The sequence below is a fragment of the Hyperolius riggenbachi genome, chromosome 9 (assembly GCF_040937935.1).
Source record: "Hyperolius riggenbachi isolate aHypRig1 chromosome 9, aHypRig1.pri, whole genome shotgun sequence".
NCBI classification, from domain to species: Eukaryota; Metazoa; Chordata; class Amphibia; order Anura; family Hyperoliidae; genus Hyperolius; species Hyperolius riggenbachi.
Window position 1 is genome coordinate 253,234,876 of NC_090654.1, and position 21,750 is coordinate 253,256,625.

Genomic DNA, 21,750 nt, shown 5'->3' on the forward strand with positions numbered 1-21,750 from the left:
ACCAGAGACAAAGTACCCTCATGTATTTTACCATATATATCAGTGGGAACATTAGAGAAAACACCTACCCTGCTCTCTGTTTCATTCTTCACTGCTCAGCCTGCTTGTTATCAGCCCTGATAAAATCCCAGACTGAGCATTCAGTCAGGCTTTGCTCAGAAATATTAATAGCTCAGTCTGTGTTCTCTCATGCCTTTTCTAGCCCCCTTCTGGCTCTGCTCAGGAATCATTATAGCTGAGTCATTATAGCACAGCCAGACTGAATGCTCAGTCTGGGATTTTATCAGGGCTGATAACAAGCAAGCTTAACGGTGAAGAATGAAACAGAACAGTGTAAGTGTTTTCTCTAATGTTCCCACTGATATATATATAGTAAAATACATGAGGGTGCTTCGTTTCTGGGTCACTTTAAGTGACAAGACTATACTGTATATACTCTGTACAGCGCTGCAGAAGATGTTGGTGCTGGACAAATACTAAATAATAATAATAAGGTGTGGCTGTGGAGATATTGCCTACAGCATATTAGAATAGGAAATGTCAGCACAGGATAGTACTGCACATGCAGGGCAGCGTAAATTTTAGGGCAGCAGAATCAGACACCGCATCGGCTCGTGTGGGATTTATATTATTCTCCAGCTCTTAGTAAATTGGGTCCATATTGCGGTTTTTTTTTGTTCTTCCCGTTCTGTGTTTGTAGCAGTGCCCTGTAAGCTGGCGCAGGAAACGTGTGATCTCATGGTTTTCCTCCTGCCAGCTGAATCATGCCAGCCGTGTAGGAAACTCTGAGGGTGTGATCTCTTGTGGCGGCACAGGGGACACACATGAAATGACTTCCTCACCATACATTAGAGTGCGACATGAGAGGCGTGGCAGCTCTTGATGAACCTTTGTGAGGAGTACAATGAGGGCAGTACAGCTGGCAATGCTAAAGACGGCCGTGTAATGTTTCCTTTGTCCCCAACGTTATACTAGTAAATTTGTAATTACTTGTACGGCTGATATATTCTGATTGGCTATTGACAGTAATTAGCACGCTGCATTAATTGCTTCGGATTTACGCTGCCAAAAAAATGTTTACTTTCCTCACGACCATTCTAACAACATCACCATTGTGAAACCTAACATACGAATAGCTTTCATAAAGAGAGAGTGCAATTATCATTTACAGATGGATCTGTAGAACTGAGGCTATCTGGGGTTTCCACATAACTGCGGGTGTTTTGGGTGAAGCAGCAGTTGTGGCTGAGATTATCCGACACGCAGCTGCTTTCCTGAATAGAGATCACGTTAGCGGGAGCGGCAGCTGATTGCTTCGCCAGCAGAAATGGCACAAATCACTGTATAGAGCAGCAGCAAATGTTAAGGGGAACGCTGGGCAAATATGAAAGTCTGTGTGTAAATATCCCCAGACTTGTATCGAGGAGAAATTTACTGTAAGTGTGTGTACACATGTATTTTAAATTTTACAAATTTTTATGATAGTGGTCCTAAGCCCCTCTCTAGGCACAGATCTAAAAATGCCACCTCAAGGCTTATTCATTCACAGCACTAAAATTTTTGATCGCAAGACCATGCAGCTGAGTTCAAGGAGTTGGATTTAGACTGTGTGGGTGTGGACTGAATCTCTCTGACAAGATTGCAGCCTAAAGCAATTACAGTCTGTAGTGCACAAAGTGTGCTAGAGTTCAAGGTTCCAACTAGCTGTTTTAAAGCTTTCCAATCCAATTTTTCACGCGCGCACACACACTTTCCGGTGTGTGGGGTTATTAGTGAATGTTAGAGTGCTTTACGGCAGGGATCTGATAGGGTCTCTACCTCCTCGTACTAGAGCGAGGAGACGATCTGATGTCAGCAGGGGGCTTTGGCCGGCCCCCGCTCACATACTCCGCCTGCATTGCATGCGTGCCAGCATATTTACAATATCACATGGCACAGAATGGTACAGCTAGCCTGATGCCATGCCGCACTAGATCCGTCAGACCGCACCCCTAGAGACTAGTCCAAATGGGTCCACATAATATTTCAATTTCATGGTGCAGGGGCAAAGCATGCAGCCGGTTGGTAAAACTTTGACCTAAAGGTGTTGAAGCCATGCTAAATGGCTCCCCAAATGTTGGGCCTGACCTGGAAAAGGGCAATGTGTTGACAAAAGCCCCTCCACCGAGTGCCGACACATATGTAAGAACCGTTTTTACCTGTGCCTGCAACACTCTACGCTTGCTTCTGAGAATCTCACGTGAGCCCTGTCGCTTTGTTTCTTCAGGTGAACTCCACCATTCCACTGATGGGGCGCTCTGCCTTGTTGAGTGAGCTCAGGAACAATTTCTTCACAGATGTCGCTTGCGGAAAAGGCAAGAAAGCAAGCAGCACCTTCTGCATCACGTCTTCCGGCCTCCTGTGCGAGTTCAATGATCGACGACTGCTGGACAAATGGGTGGAGCTCAGGGTGAGTGGAGACAGCAGAGAAAGAAATATGGGATTCAGTGGTGTGTTGGGTAAAAGCAATGCGATTTTCTTATCACTAATTGCAATATTACATGAAAGCAGGTGTGAAGAGATCTGTCAGAGCTAAATGTGACCATACATCTAGCGATTTTGCAGCCTGGTCAACCATATCATCCGATAATTCTGTGGCGGAAAATCAGTGCCGGCAACCTGTCCACCCGATCATATAGTATATGTTATCTGATGCACTTATTTTTTTTTTCTTTTCGTAACCTATTCCTTTTTTATGGAATTTTCCTACTTTACAATGTAATGACGGCCTCTTTCCCCCACAGACCACCATAGCCAGCTGCATCCTTGTGAATCAGGACTATATTTTCTGTGGATGTGCAGATGGCACAGTGCGCATCTTCAACCCCAGCAACTTGCACTTTATAAGCACCATGCCAAAGCCGCACTGTCTGGGAGTGGACATTGCTACCGTCACCGAAGCCAGGTGAGCACCAATGAAAACACACCCCTGGAACATTTCAAGTCTTGGTTTATGTCATTCCTGGTCCACTCCTCACCATCACTTTCCTCCCCCATAGCTTCCCATCATACGCTCTAATTTTCTACTGAAGCTCCAGTGAAAATATATTATTGTATTTATAAAGCACCGACATATTACGCAATGCTGAACATTAGTTACGGCTAAAGACAATATTTAGGGCAGACCTACAGAAATAAGACAATACAGGAATACAAGAAAAATCCGATTACGCAGCACAGTAGGAGTACAACGTAATAAGTCAGTCACTGGATGGGAGCATGGAGATTAGGCAAGTTGAGTTCACGCAAATCCATAGAATTGGTGTACGGTAATGGTGGTGCGTGATCTGGTAGGACACAAGAGGAGGAGCACCCTGCCCGGAGGCTTACAATCTAGAGGAAGAGGTAAGGACAGGAAAGGTAGGGGACCAGAGTTCAGTTGCGGGTTTAGAGCACTAGTGAGGGGGGTAGGCCAAAGTGGAAAAGTGAATTTTGAGGGCCTTCTTGAAGATGTTAAAGGAGGGGGAACCCCTAATGGGGGGACGTAGGGCCATCTGTCCAGCATTACAATGTGTTTTGGGAGTCCATTGTGTCCTCAGACACCGGCCCGCCATGTCTTCTGGGAGGTGCACACACCACTTATCCTTTCCCTGTTGTAGATTGGAGGCAAAAAGGACTGTTGCCTATTCTGTACTCAATATGTCATATAACACTGATGACAGTCTGGACAGGAGTGATCAGGGGTCTAGAGGGATAATTAAAACTAGGGTACTATGAATGACGACATATGAGTAAGGCCAGCCAGAGTTGTATTAGATTATTTTGTGTTTCATGGTTGTTTTTTTTGTTTGTTTTTTTTTATAGAATTTTTTTTTATTTTTTTGGGACAATAATGTAGAGGAGCCCACAGGCCACAGAAGCTTGTTTATGAACCCAATTCCATATATTCTAAGGGCTGGTCATATTCATAAGGCTGAAAAGAACATAGATTTAAAACAGATTGGGCAGAAGCAGCTGGGTTCAGCCGCACAGACGCATATTGGCATGCACTGCAGCTAGTTTATGGTCAGTATACTTTGTACACTGGAGACGACATCCCGTTATAGTGGGCCAAAAACAATGATGCAGGTATATTACATTGTCATTCAGGGCCAATGTTTCAAGACCTGCTAAAGTATGCCATAAAGTGCATGAACTCTCTGAGAATTGGCACTTGGGAGCCTGTATGGGTTTGATGCTCGTTCTATAGTCTAGCTTTGCAGGAACATCATTAGCATTGCCTTGCAGTCAAGTTATTCCCTCCACATCATTCCTGAGCACGTTATTCATTTACATAGGTTACAAATGCATCTGCCGCCTTTCCAAACTCACATCCAGTGAATGGCATTCAGGCCAGACTTCCCTACTGTAGTTTTCTCAAGATAAACAGTCCTTCTATTGATCCAGAGCTTGGCATGTGGGATTCTTCTCTCCTGACCCCCAGCCCACAGCTGTGTGGTTTGGCTTTCAATAGCTCTTGTGTTCCTTTCACCGGGCCTGTGCTGTTTAATATATTTCAGTTGACCTCTGTATTTTTGCTGCTCCGTGTTCCAGCAGACGTGTAACTGGCGTGAAAGATTATCCACCGAGGAAGATGCCTTTCCTCCTCCAGTGTATAATGTCTGCAGACTGCAGATCTCATGTGTAGGAAAGGTCACTCATCTGGGAACTAAACTTGGCCCTATACTTTAAAAAAATCAAATCAAGCCTATTTTTTAGTGCTGACCTTAATAAAAGAAAGGGGGGGGGGGGGGGAGCAAACCAAAAAAAATATGTATTTCTTTTAAAGTGGACCTGAACTCTTGCACAGGACAAAAGAAAGACATAGAGAAATGCACCCTTTATGTATTTATAGATCTGTGACTAATAAAAAGTGTATTTGATCCATCAGCTGTGTCAGCTGGCTGCCTCGACAGAGCAGGTAATTTGTGAACACAGGATGTTAACATCCCCCTCCTCAGGTGTTGGGATCAGGGCTGCAGTGTGGACAGGTAGGATCTCGGCACTAATCAGAGCCGGTTGATCCACTAGGCAAGTGCCTAGGGCCCAGATGTCACCTCCTCTAATCTCCGCCTCTACCACCTCATTTTACAAGAGAAGTGTTGGGGTAAGTAGGAGGAGCCAAACCGGCTATCTTTCCCAGGGCCCCAACCGCCGTCCATCTCTAGCACTAATTCAGGGAGTATCTAGGCAGAGCTGGAAATTAAAGGACAACTGTAGTGAGAGGGATATGGAGGCTGCCATATTTATTTCCTTTAAAGCAATACCAGTTGCTTGGCTAAACTGATCCTATCCTGTTCCCTTGAACAAGCATGCAGGCATGCAGCATCTTTTCATTCGGTAGTGTGGATGGGAAGGGTTTACTTGGTTTGTTTGAAGAACAAGTACTCTTATAGTTGAAGTGGACCTTAACTCTTGCACAGGACAGAAGGAAAACATAGAGAAATATACTCTGTATGTATTTAGAAAGTTTAGCCTGTTTAAAGGGAGCTAAGCATTCTTTCTTTCACTGGAATTTCTTCTGGCATAGAAGCTCCTGTGTTCCCCCTCCCCTTCTCACAGTCCTTATTTACAGAAGTCAGAGATGCTATCTTGACACATTCAATCTAGATAATCTCTTTGAAGAAACTGTCCTAGTTACCACCCCTTTCTGTTGTTGAAAAGATATTGTTTACTTCTTGGCAATGACTACAATAAAACAATTGGCTTCCTGAAATCTCTGTGGCCAGGAACGGACGGGCAGGCCTGTTGAAGTAGGCTTATAAAACTTAATAGCTAAACTTTATAAATACAATAAATCAATATTTTACATTCAAAGTGCCAACATATTACACAGCGCTGGACATGGTTAGAGACAGTATTTAGGGGTGACCTACAGCAAGAAGACAATACATGAATACATACAAACCTGATCACACAGCACAGTATGAGTACAAAGTAATGCTTAGTCAATCACTGGATGGAAGCATGGAGATTAGGCTAGTTGAGTTTACTCAGATCCATAGGATGGGTGTACGTTAATGGTGGTGTGTGAACAGGTAGGAGACATAAGAAGGAGGATCCTGCCCGAAGGTTTACAATCTAGAGGGAGAGGTAGGGACACGAAAGGTAGGGCTGCGGGTTTAGAGCTCCAGTGAGGGGTGGTAGGCCAGAGTGGAAAGGTGAGGTTTTTGAGGGCCTTCTTGAAGATGTTGAAGGAGGGGGAAATCTTAATGGGGGGGAGGTAGCAAGTTCCATAGTGTTGGAGCAGCTCTTGAGAAGTCCTGGAGACGTGCATGGGATTGGGTGATGCAGGGGGCAGTCAGGCGAAGTTCATTGGAGGAGCGAAGTGAACGGCTAGGTGTGTACCTCTGAGTAAGATCAGAAATGTAGGTTGGGCAGGTTTTGTGGACAGATTTGTAAACCAGACACCGCATCTTGTATCTGATTCTGGACTGGATAGGAAGCCAGTGGAGGGATTCACGGAGGGGAGCTGCCATGGTGGAGCTATGGGAGGAGTGGATAACTCTGTCTGCTGCTTTTAAGACTGACTGCAGCAGGACAATTCGGGTCCATAGGGTGACCAGACGGAGGGGAATTGCAGTAGTCAAGGCGGGAAATTATGAGGGCATGGATGGGGAGTTGAGTTGTGACAGAGGTCATTTATTTTTCTTGCAAAAAATAAAAGGTAAAATGGAAAATGGTAAAATAGAAATTTCAATAATGAGGCATATTGTTGGAATGCACTTTCATGTGCTATTGAAATGCCCTGGGTGCTAAAAATGGTGCTCGGTTCACGTTAATTCCCCCTCATTTGTGTCTAATAACAAGTTATTTGATCTGATCTCTCGCCATGTCACATGACTGCCATGGCAGAGATGGCAGATCAGCACATTTGAAAGCACAGGGTGTTAACAATAGGCCTGCTTCCGTGAATCAGGAAGTAGACACACAGAAAATAGATTTTAGTATTTCTATCAGCTATAACCAAGAAATGTTTTTCTTTAAAAGGTTATTATGCTGCTGCATATCTTTTAGAGCAGAAAGGAAGTTTTGAGTTCAGGTCTGCTTTAAGTATGGTTAAAATCATTTTTTTTTTTAATTAGCCTCTTTGAATAAATACTGACTTACACATATTCTTATGTTAAAATGTAGTTGAAATTGATAATACAAATATACTTGAGCAGGGCAAAGTGCATAGAGCGGTACTTGATTGATAGCTACTTGCCAATTTCTGGTCAGATATGTCAATTGCTGGATAGGGCTTCTGTAAACCAGTGTATGGCTTTACACCAATGCAGCTGATGTATTGCACTGTGTAGTCTTCATGTTTGTAGAGCATTGAGGAAACTAGGATCTGAATTCGCACATTAATATTACTTGCCACACCAATGTCAAATACTATTCTGACACCATTATTATGCTAATTCAGGGTGCCAATGCAGGTAGGAACAATTTATTGGCCTGCTTAGTTGTTGCATCATACACAGTGAACTTTCTGCTGAATAGTTGCCTGCCATCCTTTTCATGGAACTAGTATCTGTGTAGAATCCATACTGGTTTTTTTTTTCCGGAGACTTTTCCTTCAGCAACTTGTGCCATAAGGGACTGCCTAGTACAGTGCTGTCCAACTGCATAGGCAGGGGGTTTGTGTAGCACCAGATTTTTCAACTGGAAGGGGCAGATGGTCGTTCGAGAACGAGCCGGCTCTAAGAGCCGATTCCCATTTTGAGGAGAGCCGGTGCTTCAGCCACCCCACACAGCTCTGCTTTGCTCTGTAACAAAGGGCGCTGAGGCATACCGGGAGATGTAGTCCTCCTCTTGCAGCTTGTAGGAGTGTATGGGGCGGGGCAGAGCAGCGGCAGCAGGAGGGATTGCTTCAGTCAGAGAAGCAGTCTGGAGTTGTCATGGAGATGGGGGCAGGGCTTTTACTCCGATTCTGAGTGGTGTCTAGTGATATTTAATGACGAGCCGATTCAGAGCCGTAAGAGCCGGCTCTTTAATGGGAGCCGATTCAGAAGAGCCGATTCTCTGAGAAGAGCCGGAATTCCCATCACTAAGGGGCAGAGCATCAATGTCCTGGCTTGGGGGCGGAGCTAAATGCAAACAAAAGGTGGGCCTGCCAGAGGAGGGGGCCTGACACAAAAAATGGTCTAGGCAAGTGGGTGTGGCCAGTTGGACAGCCCTGGCCTAGTTTATCTATTCCCAAAAGCATTTCTGCTTTGTAATCCTGAGTTCCTTCAGACGTTGGATCTTTTTTAAATTAGAAATCTTGACAGGTTTTGCAACCAAAGTATCAAGGCTGACGCCTGTAATAACTTGTTTGATTTAAACAAAAACCTATTTACAAATTTCTATAAAACTTTGTTTACAGTTTGGAAGCAAACCCATAGAAAATGACTGTACCTTACCTAATGAAGCAGTTGGTTTTACAAATGAGCGTACTGAAATATTGAACACCTCTCTATAAATATTTTATTGTTCTGTATTCTGTGTCCACTTTCATTTGGCAGCAGTTTTGTTTGAAAGAATAGAGGAAGTGTTTGTGTATAAATGATCTAGAATGGGCCAGCTGCTGTGATGTCAGTGTACAGCTTTGACTTGTCAGAATATGCTTTATTATGTGTCCACAGCTCTGCGCACAAAGGAGTAAACCTGTACATATTCTCAATCAGAACACCCAGACAACACGCTGCTGTAAGGGAAACTGGGCGCCCCAAGGGCACTGATGTAAACATGGGGAGAACATGCTAGTTTTGTCTATGTGATGAAAAATGTAAAATACATAACGTATGTATCGATGCACATTTCTCTAACCGTAAAATGCACTTTAAATCACTTTCTTCCTATGTCATTGTCACTTACTGTAGATAGTGAACATCTGACAGATCAGTCATGTTTTGGACTAGGCCATCTCCTAATGGGGGAATTCTCAGGGTTTTCTTTATTTACAAAAGCACTTACTAAACTGAAGTTGCTCTGTCTAGCTGCCAGGTGCGTAGGGAAGCTAGCTGACCTCTTTGTATAACTCTTTTTCAGAGAGTACTTTTGTAAAGAATAAAGGTCATACTGACCATCCCCCATGAGCAGATGGACTAGGCCAAAATCTGTCAGAGTTGTTAGCTTTTTTTTTTTTACTACCCACTGTATGTGACAGCAACATAGGGGGACAAAAAGTAATTTATAGTGCATTATACTTTTAAAAATGTACATTGTCTATGTATTTTACATTTTACAATTTGTAATTGTCATGTGACCCTACCAGCCTGCCAGTGATCACTACAGTTGGTTAAGGAACCACTATCGCAAAAAAATGTAAAATAAATGTAAACACATAGAACTAAGAAGTATGTTTCTTCCAGATTAAAATGAGCTATAAATTATTTTTCTCCTATGTGGCTGTCGCTGCACCGTTCGTAGAAACTGGTCCATCTCTTCTTCATGGGGATTTTCAGTGTGTCATTTATTCTTAACAAAACCACTCCCTGGAAAGGATCTTTGTAAATATGCCCCCCTCCCCCTTCCTGTTGCACACTATTTAGGCTGTTAGACAGAGTAATTGGAATTCATGATGTGCTTTTGAAAAAACGAGCACACAGAGATTCCCCCATAAGGGCATGGGGTAGTTCAAACCTGTCAGATTTCTACTACCTACCCTAAGTTACAGCTACATAGGAGAAAAGTAATTTATGGCTCATTTTATTCTGGAAGAAACTTCTTACAGTGGTTTGCAAAAGTATTCGGCCCCCTTGACGGTTTCCACATTTTGTCATATTACTGCCACAAACCTGAATCAATTTTATTGGAATTCCACATCATAGACCAATGCAAAGTGGTGTACATGTGAGAAGTGGAACGAAAATCCTACATGATTCCAAACATTTTTTTTACAAATCACTGCAAAGTGGTGTGTGCATAATTATTCAGCCCCCCTTTGGTCTGAATGCAGTCAGTTGCCCATAGACATTGCCTGAAAAGTGCTAATGACTAAATAGAGTGCACCTGTGTGTAATCTAATATCAGTACAAATACAGCTGCTATGTGACTGCCTCAGAGGTTGTCTAAGAGAATATTGGGAGCAACAACACCATGAAGTCCAAAGAACACACCAGACAGGTCAGGGATAAAGTTATTGAGAAATTTAAAGCAGGCTTAGGCTACAAAAAGATTTCCAAAGCCTTGAACATCCCACGGAGCACTGTTCAAGCAATCATTCAGAAATGTAAGGAGTATGGCACAACTGTAAACCTTCCAAGACAAGGCCGTGCACCTAAACTCACAGGCCGAACAAGGAGAGCGCTGATCAGAAATGCAGTCAAGAGGCCCATGGTGACTCTGGATGAGCTGCAGAGATCTACAGCTCAGGTGGGGGAATCTGTCCATAGGACAACTATTATTCGTGCACTGCACAAAGTTGGCCTTTATGGAAGAGTGGCAAGAAGAAAGCCATTGTTAACAGAAAAGCATAAGAAGTTCTGTTTGCAGTTTGCCACAAGCCATGTGGGGGACACAGCAAACATGTGGAAGAAGGTGCTCTGGTCAGATGAGACCAAAATGGAACTTTTTGGCCAAAATGCAAAACTCTGTGTGGTGGAAAACTAACACTGCACATCACTCAGAACACCCCATCCCCACTGTCAAATATGGTGGTGGCAGCATCATGCTTTGGGGGTGCTTCTCTTCAGCAGGGACAGGGAAGCTGGTCAGAGTTAATGGGAAGATGGATGGAGCCAAATACAGGGCAATCTTGGAAGAAAACCTCTTGGAGTCTGCAAAAGACTTGAGACTGGGGCGGAGGTTCACCTTCCAGCAGGACAACGACCCTAAACATAAAGCCAGGGCAACAATGGAATGGTTTAAAACAAAACATATCCATGTATTAGAATGGCCCAGTCAAAGTCCAGATCTAAATCCAATCGAGAATCTGTGGCAAGATCTGAAAACTGCTGTCCACATACGCTGTCCGTCTAATCTGACTGAGCTGGAGCTGTTTTGCAAAGAAGAATGGGCAAGGATTTCAGTCTCTAGATGTGCAAAGATGGTAGAGACCTACCCTAAAAGACTGGCCACTGTAATTGCAGCAAAAGGTGGTTCTACAAAGTATTGACCCAGGGGGCTGAATAATTACGCACACACCACTTTGCAGTTATTTATTTGTAAAAAGGTTTGGAATCGTATGATTTTCGTTCCACTTCTCACGTGTACACCACTTTCACGTGGAATTCTAATAAAATTGATTCATGTTTGTGGCAGTAATATGACAAAATGTGGAAAACCTCAATAACCTGAATAATTTTGCAAACCACTGTACACTGCGTGTTACAAATTATGTAAATTGTATTTAGGTGTTATAAAGATTAAATATCTTGTTTTTCAATTAAACTCATGGATGGTATTGTGTCTTAGGGCTCTTTTGATCACAGAAATTAATCTCTGGCACCTCTGATAACTAGTTTGCCAGGTGAGCCTGATTAAAGGAAAAACTACTTAAAGAGACACTGAAGCGAAAAAAAAAATGATATAATGAATTGGTTGTGTACTATGAATAATTACTAGAAATTTAGCAGCAAAGAAAATATTCTCATACTTTTATTTTCAGGTATATAGTGTTTTTTCTAACATTGCATCATTCTATAATATGTGCAGATTACACAACACTCAGCATTCAAAATGAGTCTTTCAGAGCAGTCTGTGAAGTAATGACCTCTCCTCTAGCAGAGGAAAAGTAAACAGTTCAATTACAGTTGAGATAATAAAAGTCAGATAACAGCCCTCTCCACGACTAACTTAGTCGGAGAGCTTAATGGCTTGTTTGCATAGAGATAACAACTGGAGTTTCTCAACTCTTCCTGTACTGGAAACAATTAGACTGATTTATTTCTTAGCTGTACTACACATACAAATCATAATATCATCATTTTTTTTTCGCTTCAGTGTCTCTTTAAAAAGGGTGTTCCACATTAGTAAGCATACCACAATTTTCATGCAATATGAGTAAGAAAAATGATCTCTCTGCTGCCGAAAAGTGTGAAGTAGTTGAATGGCTTGGACAAGATATAAAGCTACCTTTACATTTCACGAAAACGTGAGCAATATCATCGTGATGTTAAAAGGTTCGTGGCTGACTCAGAGCAGACGCGGGTTTGTGCAGATGAAAGCAAAATGAGGAATGGTTCTGCCACACAAATAAAAACAGTCTTGTTCACTGATAAGTACCATGCAACTCTTCATGGAATATGTTGGCGCTATATAAATAAAAAATAATAATGGTCCAGATGGATGGAGTGGAGGATTGCTAGTTAACAGCCACCACATCCCAACAAGGCTGCAGTGTCAGCAAGGAGGTGGCGGAGTAATTGGGAATACACAAGATTTACTATCTGATCGGTTTTCTGATCGATTTCCATTCACTTCTGTGAGAAAATCAGAAAATTGATCAAAATCAGATAGGACCTGTTGGGAATTATCTATCGAGCTATCTGCCAAAAAACCTTGTGGTGTATTCCAGCATTAGGGTCCCTGAAGGTGTGAAAATGATCTCTGAAGTATGTGGCGTTTCTGACTGACCACTTTCTTCCATGGTACAAAAAGAAAAAACACATTTTCCGTGATAAAATCATCTTCATGCCTGACCATCTACCATCTCATGCTGCAAGGATCACCCTTGCGTCATTGCCTGCTATTAGTATAAAAGGAGAGGAACTCATGGTGTGGCCCCCATCCTCCCCTGACCTCAATCCTATTGAGAACCTTAGAAGCAACCTCAAGCAAAAGATCTATGAGATTGAGAGGCAGTTTACATCTAAACAGCAGCTTTGGGAGGCTATTCTGACATTCTGCGTAGAAATTCAAGCAGAAAATCTCACACGTTCAATGGATGCAAGACTTGTGCAGCTGCTATCAAATAAGGGGTCCTATGTTAATATGTAACTTGACCTGTTGAAATGTTTTTGATTAAATTGCTTTTTATTCCAGTTAATATGACTTACTAATGCTGCAAATTCAACAAATTATGATTATTATTTAGTATTTATATAGCGCCAACATCTTCCGCAAAGCTGTATAGAGTATAGTCTTGTCACTTAACTGTCTGTCATAGGGGCTTACAATCTAATCCCTACCTAGTCATGTATCACGTAATGTATGTACCGTAGTCTAGGGCCAATTTTAGGTGGAAATCCATTATCTGTATGTATTTGGGATGTGGAAGTAGGGCTGCTGAAATCCGGATCCGGGAGACACCAGGATAGTTGCTATCCAGATATCTCCCAGTAAACCTGGGAACCTTCTTCGTCCGTTCCTGGCGCCTCCCACGATGCGGTCCACACAGCAGTCACGTGACTACAAACACTTCCTCCTCCCGGGTTGTGTTTGTAGTCACGTGATGCACATGGACCAAATTGTGGGAGGCGCCAGGGACGGACGAACAACACGTCAGACAGGCAAGATTGACTCACCCACTAACCCCGCACAGGTTTACTGGGAGATATCCGGATAGCAACTATCCGGGTGTCCCCCGGATCTGGATTTGAGCAGTCCTATGTGGGAGTAAACTCACACAGACTCGGGGAGAAAATACAAACTGTGTAGATAGTGCCCCGGATGGGATTGAAACCGGGGACCCAGCACTGCAAGGCGAGAGAGCTAACCACTACACCACCGTACTGCCCACAAATGACCATTTCCAGTCCTTTACAACCTATAAAATGTTCTGAAACTCTGTTGTGTGTGTAATAATTCGTAACAGTGTTTTTTTGGGATTTTTTTATTTTTGAAAAACATGCCATTGTCATTAGGAGGATTGTTCAGTAACATTTGAATTATACTCTAATGGTCGATGATGCACAATAATGCTGACTGCCACTTGGAACTACTGTTAAGAAAATCAGAGAAACCTATGATTTGCATAATCATTTGGAACGCAGCGTATATATGTGTTTACATGTTATACATTTTCCGCGATAGTGGTCCTTTAACCCCCTTGGCGGTACGCAGTTTCTGAGGCTGCATCCGCCAGGAGGTTTTTTGCCCCCAAATTGTTTTAAAAATGCTTTAGCTAGCATTTCGCTAGCTAAGCGTATGCTAAATGTTGCTCCGGTCCCCCCATGCCCGCCGATCGCCGCCAGCTATACATACCTGCCACGATCCCGCGGAAAGCGCAGTTTTCCGATCGGCTTCCGGCGTTGCTATGGCGACGATCGGAGATGACTTCATCGACATGACGTCAGCCGCAATCCCGATCGCCGTCATCGCGAAGCCTGGAGCCGATTGGGCGGCTGCGCCAGCGTGGGAATGTTGGGGGGTACATATATCGGAAGTAATTGCGAGCGATCGCAGGGGACCGGAGCAACTTTGTGCATACACTTAGCTAGCGAACCGCTAGCTAAAGCATATTGCATCAGTTTTTTTTTTTTTTTTTTAAGTCCTGGAGCCATGTGATCCTCTGAGGCGGTTACCCCATGTGTAGCACGAGGTTACCGCTAAGGAGGTTAATGCGGTGACCAAAGAAAGTTTTGTTTTGCATTATAGACTTTCCATTGACAGCAGCTGCTGTAGAAAAAAGGTTAAAAATTAATTACTATAGTTAAATTAACTGGAAGGATACTTTTTATAAGCATGTCCTTGAATCCTTTTAGTGTATTGTGTACACTTGTCGTGGTTTTCTCCAGGGCTGTGGAGTCGTGGAGTCGGAGTCGTGGAGTCGGGCAATTTTGGGTGCCTGGAGTCTGAGTCGGGAAAAAATGCACCGACTCCGACTCCTAATGAATTTGTAACTGTAATTAAAATAGAAAATATGATAAAATGTTCTATTTCTCAGATAATAGTCAGTACAAATAATGTATATATACAGTATATATACAGTAATAGCTGTGCTTTGTCCACAAAAATTAAATAAACCAATCAAAATTAGTTACTTGTGCTGCTTCAATAAAGCAGTCCCTGTATTTTTAAGGTCAGATATACATATCTGATTGTGACTGTATATATGATGTGTACACAGGAATCTCTTATATATACTAAATAACATCTATGCTGTAAGAATAAAGCCTGATGTGTAGCCGTGTCACTAATAGAGATGGTCAATGAGATGGAAATAATTCTGCATTGATGCTGGTTTATGCAAATGTATGCACTCCCTTTGCTGGTGAAATCAAATAATTTGATATGTTGTTAAAATTTGGTTTGGTGACTACAAATTAAAGGGTAACTGAGACGGATGAAAAGTAAAGTTTTATACATACCTGGGGCTTCCTCCAGCCCCCTTCAGGCTAATCAGTCCCTCGCTGTCCTCCACCACCCGGATCTTCTGCTAGGAGTCCTGGTAATTCAGCCAGTCAGCGCTGTCCAACTGCATGCCGCTCCCACAGCCAGGAACATTCTGCACCTGTGCAATAGTGCTGCACAGGTGTAGTATGCTCCTGGCGGCGGAGTGTGTGCATGCGCACTACGCCCGACTGGCTCAAGTACCTGGACTCCTAGCAGAAGATCCAGGTGGTGGAGGAGGACAACGAGGGACTGATTATCCTGAAGGCGGCTGGAGGAAGCCCCAGGTATGTATAAAACTTTAATTTCATCTGTCTCAGGTTTACTTTGTTACACAGTAGTACTATACTCTACATATGCACTCCCCACAGAGCTGCAGGGAATCCACTGAGAATGCTGTGCACATTGAACACAGAGGTGTTGTCTGTTTACAATCTTCTCATTCCCCTGCAGAGTACCTGCACATCATTCTTACATGTACCCACACTTACATTGCCTAGAGCCTGATCCATGTTCAGATTGTGCATGAAGAATGTGTAATAGAGGAAGAATCTCCTCATTCCCCTGCAGAGTACCTGCACCTCATTCTTGCATGTACCCACAGTCACATGCCTAGGGCCTGATCCATGTTCAGATGTGTAATAGAGGAAGAATCTCCTTATTCCCCTGCAGAGTACCTGCACATCACTCTTACATGTATCCACACTTACATTGCCTAGGGCCTGATAGATGTTCTTTGTTCCGGTTTGTACCTTTTACAAGTACTCTTACCAAGGACTAGTTTTAGTCTAAAGGGAATAAATATAGTAGTCTCCATATCCTTCTCACTTCAGTTGTCTTGTAAAATTCCTAAGCGGTGGCAGTTAAGAGACAAATTTCATGTTACATACTTTTAATCAACAAAATTGTAATATGCAAATTAGAGGAGTCGGAGTCGAGGAGTCTGAGTCGGTGGAATCCTAAACTGAGGAGTCGGAGTCTGAGTCGGTGGATTTTTGGACCGACTCCACAGCCCTGGTTTTCTCTTTGTCTGCCATTGGGAATGTATGGACAGATGTTATTTAGCACAGTGCAGCATTTAGCTCAGCATATGTGCATTAATTAATTTAAAACCTTTTTTCCTCCATAGCTGAATGCCTGAAACCTGTACTTAACATTAATTGGACCACATACAATTGTCAAGTGTTTTAATTAGAATGATGCATCAGCGTTAAAAGGAGAAGGACTAATTGGCGCCGTTTCTTTGCTTTCCCACCAGCCGCCTCTTCTCTGGCGCCGCAGACGCCAAGTACCCGGATACTGTGGGAATGACCTTCGACCCCACCAACCAATGGCTGTCCTGTGTGTACAATGACCACAGCCTCTATGTGTGGGACATTAAAGACCTGAAGAAAGTGGGGAAGGTCTATTCCGCCCTGTACCATTCATCATGTGTGTGGAGTGTTGAGGTAGGAGCATTGCGTCAAACACTGTCCCCTTCTCTCCATCAATCCTCAAAAGAAAAATGTTTTCTTCTTTTAAATACTTTTGTATGCTGTAAGCATTTTGATGTTTGAAGATGTAAACTGTCTAGCAGAGGAGTTACAAGGATCCTAAGAGATCTGGGGCACCTAAGCTGATAAATGGGTGTGGCCTTGTCCTGCAATGTGGGTGTGAACGGCATTCTAAGTAGGCCTGTCCAGAAAAATGTTGGATGAAGCTCCCCTCTCCATTCATACAAAAAAAAATGCAGCATATCCTATAAATGGGTGGTGTCACTTAAAGGAGTTGTCAGGCAAATTTTAATAAAATAAACGCTACTTACCGGGGGCTTCCTCCAGCCCTAAGCTCCCAGGACCTCCCTCGCCGCAGCTCTGCCCGCAGCCGTTTGCCGGAGCTCCGACCCGGTCCCCGGCGATGACGTCAGAGCGACCTGGAGGTCGCTCTGTACTGCGCCTGCACGATCGGCGCCGTCAGTCACCGCCACGTGGGCCGGAGCGGACTGCGCAGGCGCAGTAGTTCCGGCCCACGTGGCGGTGATTGACAGCGCCGATTGCGCAGGAGCAGTACAGAGAGAGACCTCCAGTTGACCCTCACTGATAAAAAAAAATTCCAACTATAATACACTTTCCTAGCAGAAAATGGCTTCTGAGAGCAGAAAAGAGATTAAAAAAAGTCAATAGTTGATAGATTTTATCTCTGGCATATTTCAATGAATGTTTCATTGAGAAAAAACATTAAAACAATTAAAACTTAAAAAGTAGATTTAAACATAAAATAAAACTGTGGAATATCTTAAAAAATCATTTTTAGGAGAAGGAAGATAGATACAATCGTTTATTTTATTAGTTTATTTTCGCCTCAGGTGTCCTTTAACTGATCAAAGTTTCAGGACGTAAATTCTACATCCTAATTAGCCCCCTTGTGTGTTGTAGGATGTAGAATCTATGCCCTGCATTAATGCCCGCAGTCTGCCGCCGCGCGTGCACTCACGTGTGTTCACGTGACCGTGCACAGTTACGTGAATGGTAAAGTGAATGATTGTTGCTGTTAGCTAGTTAGATAAAAAATTGTAAAAGTAAAAAAAAATTTTTTAAAGTGACATAGTCCCACTTTTTTTTTTTTTTTAATTCCCCATTAATTTTTAACCCAAACTTAGCCTATTAACCCATTGTTAACCCCTGCAATACCTATGCCTGTTTATAAACGTGACTGCCGCCAGTAGCGATCAAATGCGATCACTAGGGCGAAAGTTTCAGTCACCAATGCTCTACAGACGTAACGCTCTGCCATTGCCTAGTGATGCATCTGTGCAGCTCTATGCCCCCTGAACTGAAGCCCTAGCGAACGCATTCGATCGCCACAGACGCGCAGACTGGGGATAACGGTCCACCACGTACTCAGGGGTATCATTTTAATCGGGAAGGGCCAAATAATTTATTTGTAAATGTATTATAACTGTGGGACGTGTGATGTGAAAAGTAGGAAGGGTGAAAAATGAAAAAAAGTTTGTTTTCTGCATTTACGCCTAATTTTTCCCCATAAATGGACTATAAAACAAAATAGTTTTGGGAGAAAAATATTACCCAAGGAAAGCCTAGATTGTACTGAAAAAAACAGGATATGTATCACTAAGATGGCGTAGATAATTAAAAAGTTACTGCTGTATCAAGCGACACAGCTTAAGTGTCAAAAATGTCAGGAGCTTTAAGGTGTAAAAACTGTGGAACGAGAACCAGTTAACATTCACCACGCGCATGGAGGAGGGGTGCTAGGATGGTTTCCAGTAGATTTCATGCTGAAATCTTTGCATGCAATAGGCAGAATAGCAACAGTTCTGAAAATGTGCATCTTGTTTGATCGCTTCTGGTGTGAGCTCTACTATGACTCCAGGCACGCTCTGTGGGAGAGGAGAGGGGAGGGGAAGTAGATGCGGCTTCTTGGATGCCCAGAAGGTGGCAGAGGAGGGGGGGAGGGTCCTGATATTACAGTATGGACTACCTATATATAGATGTCTGAATGAAAACTGATAGCACTGCTAAAAGTAACACACACTTGCCATTCATTTGTAAGACTGTGGGAAATATGCTTCTGATTATTTTTTTCAGTGTCACTTCACATTACAAAATGAGATGGGTATAGTACTTCTTCACTGCCAGCAAAAACAAGGCTGACATACATAGGCATGAATACAGTCCTTTCAGGGCCGGTTCTCTCATGAAGCAAGGTGAAACAGGCGCAGATATTACAGCATAGTTGTACTGTGTGTACATTCCTGAGGAGGAATGGAGTGGCTGAGGGTGAGCAGTTTTTGTCACAGACTCACATCCAGCCAGTGGGCTATTGTGTTGAGCTGCAGCATGTCATGTGAGAACATTAAATGAAGCAAAGCAAATTGTCAGGTGCAATTTTTTTATTCACTTATATTTTGACTACAGTTCCTCTTTAAAGTGTTTTCAATAGGTTTTGTATTTATGTCTTAATATTGTTTGAACTGTACTTCCAGCCTTTGTAGGGCACAGTCCCTCCTGTCCATGGAGGTGTGGAATGTCACATAGCCTTCATGTATTTCGCACTGAGATGCCATTTAGACTTGTCATCCTACTGACAGTGAGGAATAAATGCCACAGTGATCTGTTTTGTATACGAAATACGAAAAAAAAATTGATATAATGCATTGGTTGTGTAGTACGCATAATTACTAGAACATTGGTAGCATATTTTATTTTCAGTTATATAGTGTTTTTATAACATTGCATCATTCTCTAATATTTGCAGTTTACACACTACTCAGCATTCTAAACGATTTTACAGAGCAGGCTAGTGAACTTTTGAACCCTTCTGTGCAGAGAAAAAGAAAATACAGTGACTGACAGTTAAGATAACAAGCTTCAGAAGACCGAGCTCTCTGCGACTTTGAAAGTCATGGAGCTCAATGTCTCTTTTGCATAGATAACTGGAGTGATTTAACTCTTCCTGTATTGGAAACAATATTAGACTTATGTCTCTGCTCCTAATGTTTTATTTCCTAGCCATACTACACATACAAATCATTATATCATATATTTTATTTCGCTTCAGTGTCTCTTTAAGGGTTTGATAGATAGATAGATAGATAGATAGATAGATAGATAGATAGATAGATAGATAGATATTCTCCAAGTAAAGAGAACATCTGTAAATGTAGCATGTGTAGGTCCGTTCTGTAGCAAGGGAACCAGAGGAGGAAATGAAGCCCTGGGCAAGGAAGTAAGGTTTGCTGCCCTCTATGATCCTCTGGACCATTTCCTTCTTCAGCTTACCAAGAGGATGTGGCATTTGGGTTCCTTGACACCCATTAGGCCGCAGGCATTTGTCTGCGTTGATCCTGCTCTGAAAGGCACACGCTAGAGAACTACACAACTATACCATAAAATGCTGATTCACAGGATTATACTTTACCCTCACCATTGGTTGTCACCCAGATGTACACACAGAAAACTGAGGCCACCACATTGCCAATGGTGTGCGTTTGCAAGTACTCGGAAGCTCCATAGGAATAGTGAGCAGGTAATTGATGCACCAGCTTTCAGCTGCCTGTGTGAAAGAGGGCTTAAAAGAGAAAACTTTCCTCAATGATGCCACATGGCAGATAGAATTTATTGACCAGCAACTCTTCCGTTGGCCACAGGGTTGTGGAGTCGGAACAGTTTTGGGGTACCTGGAATCGGGAAAGCATGCTCTGACTCCTAATAATAACCTAAAAACTGTAATTAAGAGAAATATGATGAAATGTTCTATTTCTCATTTAATGGTGAACATAAATAACATTTACAGTAATAGCAGTGCTTAGTACACAAAAATGAAACAAACCAATTAAAAAACAAGTTATTTGTGCCGCTGCAATGAACCCCCCCCCCCCCCCCCCCTTTTTTTCTTTTTCTTTTTTTTTTAACACTCATGTAAACACAAATATTCTATGTATAATAACATCTATACTGTAAGAACAAAGCTTGATGTGCAGTTGTGTCACTAGTACGGATAGTCAGTGAGATGCAAATAATTCTGGGTTGATGCAGATTTTGTTAGCAAATGTATACACTCCCCCTGCTCATGAAATCTGATCTCTCAATTTGATACAGGGCCGGCTTTAACCTAAGGTACTGTAGGCTCGTGCCTACAGGTGTCTGATTATGCAAAGGAGGCTCACTCCTCAAGTGCCTCCCTCCCCTTTGCAGGGTCCCAAGTGGCGCATAAATGAGAGGTAACTCGCTCAGCTCTCAACATTCCACTGGTGAGATCTACCATCAGTCAGGGGTACCACTAGCTACATAATACGTGGCGGCAACTCTAGCTACTTAGGTTGCCATAGAAACACTCAGTATTAAAAGGCACCTATGGCTTCCAATACCGGGCAGGGGAAGTAAGGGAGAAGTGAGAGTGGGGCCAGCCAGCACATTTGGGGTACGGTTCGGCAGAGGTTTTTAGGTTCGTGGAGGGCCAAGTGAAGGATGCCAGAACATCTGTGTCTGTAGGCTCTTGTGATGTAAATCCGGCCCTGATTTGATATGTTATTATATTTGGGGTTGGTGACTACAAATTAAAGGACCTCTGTTGCGAAAATCTTAAAATTTAAAATATATGTAAACATATACAGTTAAGAGGTACGTTTCTTCCAGAGTAAAATGAGCCATAAATTACTTTTCTCCTATGTTACTGTCACTTACAGTAGGTAGTAGAAATCTGACAGAACAGACAGGTTTTGGACTAGCCCATCTCTTTATGGAGGTGTTCACAGGGATTTCTTTATTTTTAAAATGCACTTAGTGAATGGCAGTTGATCCGTCCAACTGCCAAAAAAGTGTACGGTGAGTAGGTAGGCTGGTCAGCATTGTATAAATTTTTTTCAGGGAGTGTCTTTATAAAGAATAAGGGTCATGCAGAGAATCCTCTATGGAGAGATGGACTAGCCCAAAATCTGTCGGTAATGTCAGATTTCTACTACTTACTGTAAGTGACAGCAACATAGGA

The 21,750-nt window shown here is 42.7% G+C and overlaps 1 protein-coding gene across 5 annotated transcripts in view; it reads left to right on the forward strand.

Moving 5' to 3' along the window:
• Nucleotides 1-21,750, forward strand: part of MAPKBP1 (mitogen-activated protein kinase binding protein 1) — a 254,641-nt gene that overhangs the window by 171,672 nt on the left and 61,219 nt on the right. For all 5 annotated transcript variants that reach the window (XM_068254292.1, XM_068254295.1, XM_068254296.1 and 2 more), the window contains 3 exons: nucleotides 2,267-2,449; nucleotides 2,784-2,944; nucleotides 16,520-16,709. In XM_068254292.1, the coding sequence (XP_068110393.1) occupies nucleotides 2,267-2,449; nucleotides 2,784-2,944; nucleotides 16,520-16,709 (534 nt within the window). The remainder of the gene's footprint in view (nucleotides 1-2,266; nucleotides 2,450-2,783; nucleotides 2,945-16,519; nucleotides 16,710-21,750) is intronic.